Source organism: Aotus nancymaae, unplaced genomic scaffold (genome assembly GCF_030222135.1).
Source record: "Aotus nancymaae isolate 86718 unplaced genomic scaffold, 86718_ANA_hifiasm-v0.15.2.pri h1tg000041l, whole genome shotgun sequence".
NCBI lineage: Eukaryota > Metazoa > Chordata > Mammalia > Primates > Aotidae > Aotus > Aotus nancymaae.
The window spans coordinates 42,214,884-42,229,678 of NW_026988455.1; the positions used below are offsets into that span (position 1 = coordinate 42,214,884).

The window sequence follows — 14,795 nt, forward strand, 5'->3', positions numbered from 1 at the left end:
TTTATGGAAGTGGCACAGAATTTTGACTATCTCTTTTTTAAGATAACTGCTGCATGTGCCCTCTAAGACCTGCTCGTTTTTACAGTACTTTCAATTCCTTAACTATTCTGAGGCAGCAAAGAGAAAAAAATACAGTATGATACCAAATTGAACAAAAGGAAGTTATTCAATAAAAAATCATACTTGAAATGTCACTTAAAAATGAATTTTTCTTTCTTATCATGTCTCTCATGGACATTTGATTTTATTACTTCTCTTTAAGGTTTGGCTGAACCATGCATACAGCAATTAAAGCAATTTTCACCTAAAAAAGGAAATGTCTCTGACTCAGCATAAATAGCTTAAATACTTCTGGAAAACCCTTAATTCAACGGAATCCAACAAATGTTTACTGAACTCACATCACGTGCCTAGCTCCTTGCTCGGTAGTGGCAGATGCAATAATGGCAGATGCCATCTCTCCTGGGTAATTCATTATGACAATCGTGCTGTCAAGATTCAACAATCATGCAAAAATTAGCCAGGCATGGTGGCGTGTGCCTGTAATCCCAGCTACTCATGTGACTGAAGTAGGAGAATTGCTTGAGCCTGGGAGGCGGAAGTTGCGGTGAGCTGAGACTGTGCCACTGCACTCCAGTCTGGGTGACAAAGCGATACTCCATCTCAAAAAAAAAATTAATAATCAATCTGATTATCTGTGGCCAAAGATAGACCCATAATTCAGCCAGTAGTTGATTCAACAAGCTAAAATATGATCCCAGCTGATTTTGATAGTCTTTAATAAAAAGAGCCACGTAGGCATTTTCTTACCACTGTGATAACTTCAGGGAGGTGGCATCTTTTAACTTCCTACTTTTCATATAGGAAACAGACCCATTGGAAAGATAAAAGACTTGCTCCAGACCATGTTCAGCTTCCATGCTCCTGGCTGCTGGTCTGATGCTTTGTCTGTTAACTAATTCCTTTTTCTCCCTCCTCACCCCAGGCCCTCCCCTGTAAAGTATGGAACTCCGTGCCTTCGCTGACCCCAGCATCCTCAGAGTTATGGGGAGAGGGCAAAGTCAAATAGACTTTCTGGTGGGAACATTCGGCTGAAGGGTTTCTGTAAATTCTTGCTGGGTACTGTATCCCTTCACATGTTGCTACCTCCCCCGTGCTCAGTAATTTTAGTTTGTGCTTTTTGTTTCTCTTTTTGTTTCTTTGGTTTGCTGGCTTTGTGTTCTTTTCTCTTTTTTTCCTTTTCTTTTCCTTTTTTAATGCAGGAATCGGTCAAGGTGTTCCCGTGGTGGCGCTCATAGTGGAAGGAGGACCCAATGTGATCTCGATTGTTTTGGAGTACCTTCGAGACACCCCTCCCGTGCCGGTGGTTGTCTGTGATGGGAGTGGACGGGCATCTGACATCCTGGCCTTCGGGCATAAATACTCAGAAGAAGGCGGGTAGGTAACTTTCCAGGCCCCATAAAAGAACCGTAAAGCCTGTGTTCAATGCTTGGAAACGAGGGTGTGAGTGGATTATGTTTTCAGTAGCTCAACCAAGACCTCAAATCAGAACCAGCTATGAACAGTTTGTCTAAAACATGTCTGCCATGGGAGGGCTGTGGTGAAGAACAGAGGAACATATTCTAAATGTCCTACAAAGTGGGAAATTCTATGAAAGCTACACTGATGATAAAAGGGTGAGGAAAAGAGAGGAGGTCATAGGCTGTGGTCTCCTTTTTCTTCTCTTCGTATCTCCTTCTCCTCCTCCCAAAAAGGAGAAACAAGTACTGTTGTTGTTTTTTTAAGTATTATACTTTAAGTTCTGGGGCACATGTGCAGAACGTGCAGGTTTGTTACATAGGTATACACCTGCCATGGTGGTTTGCTGCATCCATCACCCCGTCATCTACATTAGGTATTTCTCCTAATGCTATCCCTCCCCAGTGCCCCCACCCCCTACTATCCTTCCCCTAGCCCCCACCCCGCTGACAGATCCTGGTATGTGACGTTCCCCTCCCTGTGTCCGTGTGTTCTTATTGTTCAACACCCATTTATAAGTGAGAACATGAAGTGTTTGGTTTTCTGTTCTTGTGTCAGTTTGCTGAGAATGATGGTTTCCAGCTTTATCCATGTCCCTGCAAAGGACATGAACTCATCCTTTTTTATGGCTGCATAGTATTCCACAGTGTATATGTGCCACATTTTCTTTATCCAGTCTAGTTGGTTCCAATTCTTTGCTATTGTGAACAGTGCCGTAATAAACATGTGTACATGTGTCTTTATAATAGAATGTTTATAATGTTTTGGGTATATACCCAGTAATGGGATTGCTGGATCAAATGGTATTTCTATTTCTAGATTCTTGAGAAATTGCCATGCTGTCTTCCACAGTGGTTGAACTAATTTACACTCCCAACACAGTGTAAAAGCATTCCTATTTCTCCACATCCTCTCCAGAGTCTGTTGTCTCCTGATTTTTTTTTTTTTTTTTTTGAAACAGAGTCTTGCTCTGTCACCAGGTACCAGGTTGGAGTGCAGTGGCACGATCTTGGTTCACTGCAACCTCTGCCTCCTGGGTTCAAGCAATTCTCCTGCCTCAGCCTCCTGAGTAGCTGGACTACAGGCACACACCACCACGCCCAGCTAATTTTTTTGTATTTTAGTAGAGATGGGGTTTCACCATGTTGGTCAGGATGGTCTCGATCTCCTGACCTTCTGATCTACCCGCCTCAGCCTCCCAAAGTGCAAGGATTACAGGCATGAGCCTCCGCACCTGGCCTGTCTCCTGATTTTTTAATGATCACCATTCTAACTGGCGTGAGATGGTATCTCAATGTGGTTTTGATTTGCAATTCTCTGATGACCAGTGATTATGAGCTTTTTTCATAGTTTGTTGGCTGCATAAATGTCTTCTTTTAAGAATTGGGTTTCAACACATGAAGCACAGCCAGTCTGGACCAGATGGTGCAGGTTGGTAACTTCAGAGAAGCTGAGATGTTCAGCTTCCAGGCTTGGCCTTCAAACACCAGCATTGCCAAGTCACTGTGAAGATATGCGGTAGATTGTGCCATCAGGCTTCTCTAGACAGGCTGGGAAGGTAAAATCTCTGTAATGGTAAACACTCTGGTCCTTTGTAAACTCTGCTTGAACCCCTCATGCCTTTTCCTTGGTCTATTAGGCTTCTAATGCTACTTTCAACAGTTCAAAGCCCAAAACCCCAGGAAAGAGTCCCCCATCACAGCACTTCTCTCCAATCTGAGTTCCCACTGGTCAAATGCTGAAATCCAGGCACTCTTGTAGATTATAAGATCAAAATAAGCCATCCCAAGGTGTGAGTGAGTTTAAGGGGGAAAACTCAGAGGAGCCATAGATGTTTTAAATAAGGGACTTCCTAATCTAATCAGTTCCCTTAACACATGAAATTTGTGGGGGAAGAAAGCCCCAAATGAGATGATGGTCCTTTATTCATGCCTTTTTTAAATTATACTTTAAGTTCTGGGGTAAATGTACAGAACGTGAAGGTTTGTTACACAGTTTTACACGTGCCATGGTGGTTTGCTGCATCCATCACCCCATCATGTACATTAGGTATTTCTCCTAATGCTATCCCTCCCCTCACTCCCTAACCCCCAACAGGCCCCACTGTGTCATGTTCCCCTCCCTGTGTCCATGTGTTCTCATTGTTCAACACCCACTTATGAGTGAAAACATGAAGTGTTGGGTTTTCTGTTCTTGTGTTAGTTTGCTGAGAATGATGGTTTCCAGTTTCATCCATGTCCCTGGAAAGGACATGAATTCATCCTTTTTTATGGCTGCATAGTATTCCATGGTGTGTATGTGCCACATTTTCTTTATCCAGTCTATTATTGATGGGCATTTGGGTTGGTTCCAAGGCTTTGATATTGTGAACAGTGCCGCAATAAACATACGTGTGCATATGTATTCATGCCTTCTATAAATATACATTAAGTGTTTACTGGATGCCATGCACTAGGCCAAACATTGAGATGTGAAAAAGAATAACATACAATTAATTGCCACTCTCAAAATGCTCACAGTAAGTTTACTGAGTAGACAAGCATTACAAAACAAAAATGACAAGTAAGCTCACCTGCAGCAGGATGCTCCCTCCTCCATCCTTCTCGTGCCCATCCCTCTCGTACCCAGCCTGCCTTATTTAAATAGAGACTGAACATGGCAGGTCAGTACCATCTCATCTCTTCCCATCCCCTTCCTCATCTTTGACAGAAGCCCAGCATTCCATGTAAGCCATTAAAACAGCACACCTATCTAGTTAGTAGATGAACCTGAGTTTGTGAAAAGAATAACAAAAAGCATTGGGCCTCCAGCTTAACACTGTAAACCCAGAAGCTCTGACACCAAACAAAAAAAAAATCTAATTTTTATAAACTCAAAGTTGGAGTTGGCTTTACTGGTAAATTTAGTTAAATTACTATTATCTTATTTTTGATAGTAAATATTGGTCCATTTTATAGCAAAGAACCTAAAAAGAGAATATGTACCCAAACTTCTCTATCTCTACAACCAACCTGAGTTCAAGATCTTAATTGCGCTTTGTTTTATTAAAAGTTTAGCTGAGATTCTCTTTATCCTCTAAATCTAGCAATTTGTTCAGTTTTTCAGAAATAAACTTAGTAATTTTAATACAGTTTTTAGCTTTGGCTTATATCTTGCTTTCTAGTTTGCAAATTATTTTATGATATTTCTACAAAGTAGATGCAAATTTGCGTTCAGAATGCACCTTTGGTTTTTCTGGGTTTTTTGTTTGTTTTGTTTTGTTTTTCAGAAAACTCATGGAAAAGTATAGACCTCAGCATTTCAGCTTTCTCAGGTCTATACATAATGAAAGCCAGGACCTAGTGCCTATTATTTATCATGATCTTGGATTATCTGCCTTGAAAAGGTTAAGATATGTGATAAGATTGCCCTTCCTGTTAGAATATGGAATCAAGGTTATGTATTTAACAACTGGATGGGACCTAGATTATTTAAATTAAATTAATATTTAAATTAAGTGCTTTGTCCAAAGCCACACAACCCAAGATCCCAGGCCAGAATCCCTTCTGGTGTGTTATAAACATTTACTGAAATGTGTTTCATGGTATGTGCTTTAGCGTTCCTCATATAGTACTTCAATGGTACTGTTTTTCAAATATTCAAATGAACTTCAGTTGCCTTCAGCTTCCTCTTTTCATTATACTTTAGTATTATTAGTTTTACTATTAGTATTCCAAAGAAATAAAAATCAATGCATTCCTGGTTGTAAACCAGTGTCCTAGTGGATCAACCCTGTGTCATGTGGATTCTTTCCCTTTTCCTACCCAGACCATTATACGCCAACCCTAAAATTAAGAGTCAAAAATATCATGCTCTTTTAACTTTAATTAGCAGTTTTGTTATAATTATCTTATAGTCAAAGTATGCAAAGCACCATCTATATGAGATCGACACAAACAATGAATGAACAATGGCTGATTATCAAGGAATATGAGTTTATGCACATAACTAGTGCAGAGGTAAAGAATTAAGTACGATTTTAGATCTTGGGACATCTTAAAATTAAAATTTTAAAAACTTTAAGAAACATTTAGAAATGGTTATTAAGAACATAGATGTCTAAAGAGAAGTTTTGTGTTTCATATGTAGTGTTATGATAAAAAGTGTGCTCTTGCTCCAGGAAAGCAATTATAAATTCATCAGGATAAAATGAAGCCAGAATGTTTCTCTGTGCCATCTGAATAACTTCAAGAATTTAATCACGTTTATTTAGCTTGATAAGAAATTGTCTAGCCACACACGTGCAGCCAATTTTAAAAATCATTTCCAAATAATGTTATCTTGCAGTAATGACCTTTCTTTATGTTAAGAAAAAAAAAAAATGGCCCACCTAGACCTTTTTTACCTGGAAGGATTTCTTCTCTGAATTCCAATAAAGTCCAACATAGTTAAAAATGTTTCACTACAAATAAATATAAATCCATCATAATACACATAAAATTGGATATACAGAACATATATATCCTGTTTATGAAACCTTTATTTCAGGGCTGCATCAGTATCTTTTCAATTATTTTGGTAACTTAAATATGATTACAAATGTTTTAAGTTCATTTAAAGATTCTTAAATAATACAGACCCAAGAACTATAAATGTGTATATTCAGCTATATAGCTTTTCATTTTATAATCTTAAAGAGTAAAAAACAAAATCACACTTTACATTTTAACCTCTCTGAACTTTATATTTTTGTCTTTGAATTCCTTTCTAAGAATGTGAATTTGAAAGAGAATCACTTTGGAAGTAAATTGTAATTGACAAAATGGATTATCTTTTGTAGATGAGATTACTTAGGATAGAAAAAGACAGACTGCATCTATCACAATGCACATGGGTTTGAATGAACTAAGAGATAATTGCAATTAAATTCTTGTTTGGGTCTCTTTCTCACTATCTCTGCTCTGTGGTACCTGAAAGAAATGGCCAAACTCCCACATTTCTCTCACTGGCATAATGGATTTTCTATTTCTCATCTGTCATAGTTTAGAATGAGTCACTAATTAATTAAAATTTAGTCACTGTCCCTACTTAATTTCCTTGCTTTAGAAATATTATCAAATTTTATTTCTGAATCATGAATGACTAAACATGACAAAGAGATTAATGCTATCCAAATCGTATTTGAATCACCTAAGTTTTTTAATACTAGGATTCTACTTTTTGTGTTTGAGCAATATGAACTATAGTACTCATAGTTGGGAATACCTTTCAGGATGTAGGCTCCTGGCATTGAAATCAGAGATTCGTTTGCCTGATAATTGTCAACTGAAGTGTCAGATTGCAGAGAAGTGTTGTCTAGCCCCTCATTTGTCAATCAATGAGCAAGTACTTCACCCATAGAAAACGTCAGTGTGAAAAAGGCATCCAAATGCATTTGTGTTCCAGAATGTTGCTCCTCAGTCATCCAAATTTTATTACCAGTTTTTATGTTTATTTTGGCATCTTCATTCCAGAAATTATCATCTGGATTTACCATTTTTAGATACTCTAGGACAAGAAGCTTGCTGATAGCAGAAAGCCTTCAAATTTTTTAGTCCTCTGTTACTAACTTTCGGGAAACTATCAATGGGGAAAAACACCAAGAGACTGTTTACACTTTCGTGTGTCCGTGAAATTTGTATTGGATATCCGAAGAATAAATGAGCAAAGGCTTGGGGGCAGGAGAATAGATAATATGTTTCTAATAAAAATTTGAATTTCCTGTTTAAAGGATGTTTAACGACGGTCCCTACATTATTTGATTAGCTGAGGCAAAGGCCTACATGACCAACTGAAGATAAAAAACGGAAAAGTATGTCGTATGGCTTCAAATTATGTAACAATATATTCCTAGCGGCGATGTGACAAAAGCACGTTTCTCTGCAAATATACATCAAAATGACCAAAGACATGAGAAAGTCACCAGAAAACTAGACATTTTAGAAACCCAGGTATAGTCTGTAATCCCTTGGGCCTGTCATTCTGTGCAGTGGTCACTAATGTTTTCTCCTGCTGCTCCAGAGATTTCCATCTAAACCTGAAGGGTGTCAAACCCTTATCATTTATCTCTATAAGACCTGCCAAAAGAACGTAATTGATCTCAATGGTTTGTATTCCAGCATGATTTAGACATAATTGGAAGGTCAGAGTGTCCTTGAACATAAAGAGCAAGCATTGGAGAAAACAGCTGTATAGTCCATGATGATAGAGAAATCCATTTTAAAGAACAATCATCTACAACTTTCAGAAAGCTTATCAATAGCCAAGTGATTTCAAAGCCATCTATTGATTACATTCCTCTGAGATTCCCTTAGCTAACTCTTGGCTACTTGTTTCACCAAAAAAAAAAAAAAAAAAAATCCAAATAAACATGTAGTTATCAAACTTCAGCATGTCTGAGAATCACGTAGAGAGCTTTAGGAGATCAAGATCCCCCAAAATATTCTGACTTTGATGCACATGGGGTGGGGCCCAAGAAACTGTATATAAAACCCAAACCCCAGGTGATTCCAATGAGAGTGGTCCATGGCCCGCACCTCTCTGATGTTTTCAAAAATACCTTCTTTGGTTTCCGGGCCTCACCTGCATTCTCCTCACAAGCCACTGCATTGTTACCACAAGCCCTTTGTACCTTCTGCCAACTTTTGTCTTTGAAACCCAGTTGACTTGAAAAACATATTTCGCATCAATCACCTCATTTCTTTCTTTCCCACAGCTGTGCTTGGTTCCAAACATCTGTCAGATTTGAACATCCTTCCCTGAAAAGCAAGCCATGCCATAAAAGAAAAAACTCATTTTTATAGGACCGACAGATTTATCGCTTAGTATTTTTATTTACATGGATTTTTTAAGGGCATTCAGTTTGCTTATTTCCTTGTTTCTTTTGCAAATCATTTTCTGACTAGCTCAAAATATATAACTGATTTTAAAAGAGAATTAAAAAAGAGGAAGAGGAGAGCAAAGGTATTTAGAAGTGAAATGGTGCTAATTGATGGCGAGTGATGGCTCTCTCGGCTGTCTGAGAGGCAGGGTCACAGGGGCCAGCATTGGAAGCTCAGCATCTGCGTGTCCTACCCCACCTTCCTTCCACTTTACAGTTAGAATGGACCACTTTTAAAGAGCCCTCCCCCTTGCCTTGATTGATTTTTACTTTTTTAAAGCCCTTGAATTCTTTCCCAAGTGAAATCTCAGGTAGAGGTGCAACATGTAATACAGACAAGGTACAGGTTTGCTCTGTCAACGCTGGGATAGGAGGCCTAGACCATGGCTCTCAAACTTTATTCTGCATCAGAATCACCCAGAGGGCTTGTGCAAACAAACGGCTATACAGGAGGAATGAGTTCAGGAGATGTATTATGCATCATGGGGACTATAGTCAATAACAATACATTATACACTTGAATATTGCTGAGAGTAGATTTCAAGTTTTCTCACCATAATAAAATGACAAGTAGGTGAGTTAATGCATATGTCAATTAACTTGATCTAGTCATTTCACAATTTATACACATATCAAAACATACCATAGGCTGGGTGTAGTGGCTCACACCTATAATCCCAGCACTTTGTGAGGCTGAGGTGGGTGGATCACAAGGTCAGGAATTCAAGACCTGCCTGGCCAAGATGGTGAAACCCCATCTCTACTAAAAATACAAAAATTAGCCAGGCATGGTGGTGGGCATCTGTAATCCCAGCTACTCAGGAGGCTGAGGCAGAGAATTGCTTGAACCCAGGAAGCAGAGGTTCCAGTGAGCTCAGATTGAGCCACTGCACTCCAGCCTGGGCAACAGAACGAGACTCCATCTCAAAAAAATACTATAAATACATACAATTTTTGTCAATTAGATATGCATTTTTAAAAATAAGAGGAAAAAAACTGCAAAAAAAAAAAAAAAAAAAAAAAACCTCACAATTGCTGGCTCTACCCCCAGATTTTCTAACTCAATAAATCTGGTTGAGCTCAGGTAATTTGCATTTCATAGAAATACCTAGGCAATGCTATGCTGTTGATCCAGAGAGCATACTTTCAGCACTATTTTCCTAGAGCTTCCTTTTCTCTGCCTGGCTCTCACCTGCAAAGACAGCTCTGAGGCAGCTCTGGAGCTTCTCCCCAAAATTCCAGAGGCTTCTTTGTGAAACCCCATTGAAGACCCCTGACCTACAGGTCAAGATAACATTCCTTTGCTTGGACTCAAGATCCGCTGTATCCTGGTCCCAGTTTTTCTCCAGAGCCAGCTTTCACTCAACAAACCTTCCATTCACCCCATAACGCAACGGAGCTGTCTGCCCCACTGTTCTCCAAGCACTTTCTGCTGTCACATGCTTCTCTGCCTTACCATGAGATGTACAGATGCATTTCTTTACCCATTTAATGTCTAGTAAATTTTTCTCTGAAGTTTCGCAACCTAGCCTCTCTCATGAAAATATATTAAGGGTTTTAAAATCCACAAATTTATCTGAGTGAGGTGCAAATGATAAAATGTACTGGTATTTCATTCCTTTCCTTTAGAGGAGATAGATTCTGAATCAACCTGGCTAACATTAGGATCTACAGTTGCTAGGGATATAGTGGATTAACAGCTCCCCTAGTGGTAACATTAATAATGAATAATGTTTGGGATGTTCTTAATGGATTTTCCCCATATTCCTTATGCAATTCTTAGATGTTGATCATGGACCACAGGATTTATGAAAACTGTATATAGCAGTGAACACATGCTATAAAAGCTTCTTCAACCAGAGAAACACAAAAAAATGCATTAAAATAGGATTTTTTTTTTTTTTTTTTTTTTTTGGATACGGAGTCTTGCTCTGTGACCCAGGCTGGAGTGCAGTGGCATGATCTTGGCTCACTGCAGCCTCCGCTTCCTGGGTTCAAGTGATTCTCCTGCCTCTGCCTCCTGAGTAGCTGGGATTACAGGTACATACCCTTACGCCAGCCTAATTTTTCTATTTTTAGTAAAAACAGGGTTTCACGTTGGTCAGGCTGATTTTGAACTCCTGGCCTTGTGATCCACCCACCTCGTCCTCACAAAGTGCTGGGATTACAAGCATGAGCCATTGCACCTAGCCTAAAATAGGATTTCAAGGTTAACTCAAGTCTGCACTATTGTCTAGAAAAATCTCCATTCAGTTTCAATAGCATCTTTTTGCACTATCCTAATTGTTGGACAACTGTCTTAGAGTCGAAGTACATTTTATATTTTCTTGAGATATTCCATGCAAAGCAAGTATCCGTCCGTGAGCATAAACCTCTGAAAGTCTTGAGTAAGCAGTAAAGAATCCATTCTTTAAATCCATAGAACCATGGTTCAGTGTCTTAGAGACAAACCTAAAATTTGGAGTTGTTTAACTTTATGATCTCCTTGGTTTTTGCCATTTGATAGCAAATTTGAGATTTTATTATCTCTAATGCATTAATGGCAAAGACAGTTGACCCTTGAATGACATGAGGTTAGAGTTGCCAATCCCCAACGTGGTCAAAAATCCATGCATAACTTTTGACTTCCCAAAAATTTAACTACTAACAGCTTATCATTGGCCAAAAGCCTTACATAACATAGTCAAAAAGATAACATAGTCAACTAACATGCATTTTGTATGTTACATGTATGATATATTTTTCCAATAAAGTTATAGAAAAGAAAATATTAAGGAAACCATAAGGAAGATAAAATATATTTACTATTCACTGAGTGGAAGTGATCATCATAAAGGTCTTCATCATTGTCATCTTCGTATTAAATAGGCTGAGGAGGAGGAGGAAGAGGAGGTGTTGGTCTTGCTATCTCAGGAGTGGCAGAGGAAGAAAAATATTAGAGTGTAAGTGGACCTGCACAGTTAAAACCCCTGTTGTTCAAGGGTAAACTGTAGTTTAATTATGAGTGTCAACTCTAATAAATTAGAAGCCTTCTAATAAATTAGGCTTCTAGTTTATTAGAGGGTAGAAGCTTCCTGGAATGATGTGTTAACATGATTCTGAGACAGCATCTCAGTGCAGAGGAAAGAGTACTACAATAGATTAACAATGTCTGCTGAGGCAAAGATAGGAATTTACAGTCAACATGCCATGAATTTATTTCAGTTATTTCATGAACTGAAATAAAGCCAAAATCTTATAGATACCCCTGTAGATATAAGACTACCAGGCAATCATCAAGTAGTGCATTGAATCATGAAACCAACAAGAAAAATAAGATACCCAGCTGTCCGGAAGATACTCAGAACAAGGAAATAATCCATTTTTTGTCAACTCTGTAAGGCACAGCAGTGTTTAAATTATCCGATGATATAAGCCTTTCAACACAGACATAATACACAGGAGATGAAGAACAAGGAACCCTTTAGTGTAGGATACTGCTTGGATCTGGACTGAGAGACAAGCTAACTGAGCAATTGCCTATGAAAAAGGCATAAGAAATTTTTTTTAAAACTAAAAATTAATAATATGTAACAAAAATAGAGAAACTTATATTTGTCCCAGTTTTTCATAAGGTAGAATAAAAGGAATATTTTGGTAAATTACTTTGAAAGCGAATTTAGACTTATCCCTCCCCTTTTCCCACACCTCTGACCCTCTCCCCAGCAGCATGCTCCAAAGTTTGAAATTAATGTTTTTTAAAGCTTCTACATGCATCAGCCTGATCTAGGCACTGTATTTCATAAACTTCATGAGGTGGCTATAATTATTATCCCTATTTTATAATGAGGAAATTGATGACAGAAAGGTTAGGTAATTTGCTAAACATCTCAAAGCTAGAGAGTGCTCAGCCCAAACAGACTTAGGCCCTTAGCCGCTATACCATGTTGTCCTCTAAAACGGTGGGACCTAGTAACTGTAAGAGGTTTATTTTGCTTGCCCCAGAGCTGAGTTTTTCCAGACAACAGAGGAGGGGGCACCCAGATTCCATTTTCTCTCCCTTCTCTCGTATGCTGGTTAGCTTCTCATGGGAATAAATGTTGCACCAACGTGTAAGACCAGTCGACTGAAGGAGGTCAGTGTTGTAGTCTGCCTGGAAAGCCCACACACTCAGTCCAGCTCTGATTCTGTCTTTTATATGGGTCCGAAAACGATAAAAATAATTTGACTTTTCGTCTTGCCTGGGCTATGGCAATATTCACTGATGAGACTGCACTTGAAATGAACTCGAGGGTGTGATTTCCTTCCAATGTTGGCAGCAGAGTCCACCTGACATGTGGCAGTCCCTGTATACCTTGGCAACACTTTGCTTCTACTCTTGTGTACATTCATAAACAAAGGCAAAGGAAAGAAAAGACACAGCAGAGACACAGCCAACATTGTTCAGGACTTTTCATCTAAATGTCCCGCTTGTCCCTGCCTAAGGTGGAGAGTTTGGCAGCCCTGCCTACCTCCAGAGCAGCACTGCTGACAGAACTCTCTCTGATGATGTGGCTGGGTGTGGTGGCTCACACCTATAATCCCAGCACTTCGGGATGCCAAGGCAGGTGGATCCCTTGAGCTCAGGAGTTCGAGATCAGTCTGGGCAACATGGTGAAACCCTGTCTCTACAAAAGATATGAAAAATTAGCCAGGTGTGGTGGCTACTTGGGAGGCTGAGGTAGGAGGATTGCTTGAGCCCAGGAGGCTGACGCTGCCATCAGCAATGATTGTACCACTGTACTCCAGCCTGGGCAAGAGAGCAAGATCCTGTCTCAAAAAAGAAAAAAAAAGGAACTCTCTGTGATGACAGAAATCTTGCATATCTGTGCTGTCCAACCAGAGAGTCCCTGATTCCTTGACCTATGGCTAATGTGACCAAGGAAATGAATTTTCAATTTCATTTCATTGTATTATAATTAATTTAAACTTAAATAGCCACATGTTAGTAACAACTACCATATTGGATAGCACAGCTCTAGCATTTCTGCAATTGGTTTCCACCAAACTGAGAGGCCTTGAATGTCTAATAGATCTCAAATATTATTTGACATTTTCCCTATTTTTAATTATATTATTCCCTCCAGTCAGTATTATGTATTCAGTCATTCAACAGATATTTTTGAATGCCTACTATGTTCAACTATTCTAGGCACTGGCAAAAATACACCAGTGAACCAAATAGACAAAAATCCTGCCCTTGTGAAGCCTTTAGTTTAGCAGGGTTAGATAGACAAAAGTAATAAACATAATCCCTAAACACATTGTATAATATTTTAGAAGATGTATGCAGCGGGGAAGAAAGCAGAGTAAGGGAGATCAAGATGAGGGGTAATGGGAAAGACTCTGTCTTCCACACCTTGACTAGCACTGAGGGAAGGGGAGAAGAGAGTCTGTAACTAATAGAATGCACAGTCCATGCATCCAAGAAATTTACAGCCTGGTGAGGATTTTCTTAATCTAGCTGATGAAATGCCATGTGTAAAATGCACAGCACAAAGCTTGTCTTAGAGTTGGGAGTGAGTACCTTTCTTAACCTCTCCCACCCCCACCACACCACCCAACTTCAGTTTCCTTTTTGATGTGTATCCATGCCTTCTGTTTTACCATAGCTGGCTCAGGAGTTCAAGGTGAGAACAAGGAAAGAAAATTAAAGGAGAGGAGAGGGGAGAGGAGGAGAGAAAGAAAAGGTAAGGAAAGAAGGAAGGAAGGAGCCAGGGACAGAAGAAGAGAAGGAAAGAAGGAAGGAAAAGAATGAAGAGAAAGAATGAAGAAAAAGTAAGTTAAAAAATATAAGACAGGTTCGTTTTATGAGCAGTCGTACATAAAGTTTGTTGGCAAACAGACTGTACCATCATCCTGCCTGATCATGGGAGGCTTCTCTAATATTGCTAACTGCCTCATATTGCTGGATGAAAACCTCAGGAAAAGCCCAGGTGAAGAACTTTTCTAGAATAGATCCTAAAGCAAAATCAGCAACTATTTCTCACAGGCCTTTGCTGATAGAGACCACTTGTATCTGCAGTTGATCCTCATAAAAAATTGGGAAAAGTAATCTCCTAACCAGCCCGTGCTATCTATGGGTCATGTCCCTGTGTGCCATTTAACCTTCTATAACTTTCTATCCAATTGGTGTTTTCTGACATCAATCAGTCATAGTTGGTGAATTTAACATAAATCATCACTTATAAGAGTTACTCTTAAGGCTGCTAATTTTTGAATAAAATATTTATTTGCTATTTAAGTAATTAAAAAGAAACATTGGGCATCTGATTAACTGGGGATTAACTCAGAAAGTAGTGGGTCCTTGAAATCACATTACTGAGTCTTCACACACATGAGATGCAACACTTTATCTTAA

At 39.0% G+C, this 14,795-nt stretch overlaps 1 protein-coding gene across 18 annotated transcripts in view; it reads left to right on the top strand.

The window, feature by feature from the left end:
- Positions 1-14,795, top strand: part of TRPM3 (transient receptor potential cation channel subfamily M member 3) — a 605,449-nt gene that overhangs the window by 346,249 nt on the left and 244,405 nt on the right. For all 18 annotated transcript variants that reach the window (XM_064361657.1, XM_064361664.1, XM_064361658.1 and 15 more), the window contains one exon: positions 1,263-1,437. In XM_064361657.1, the coding sequence (XP_064217727.1) occupies positions 1,263-1,437 (175 nt within the window). The remainder of the gene's footprint in view (positions 1-1,262; positions 1,438-14,795) is intronic.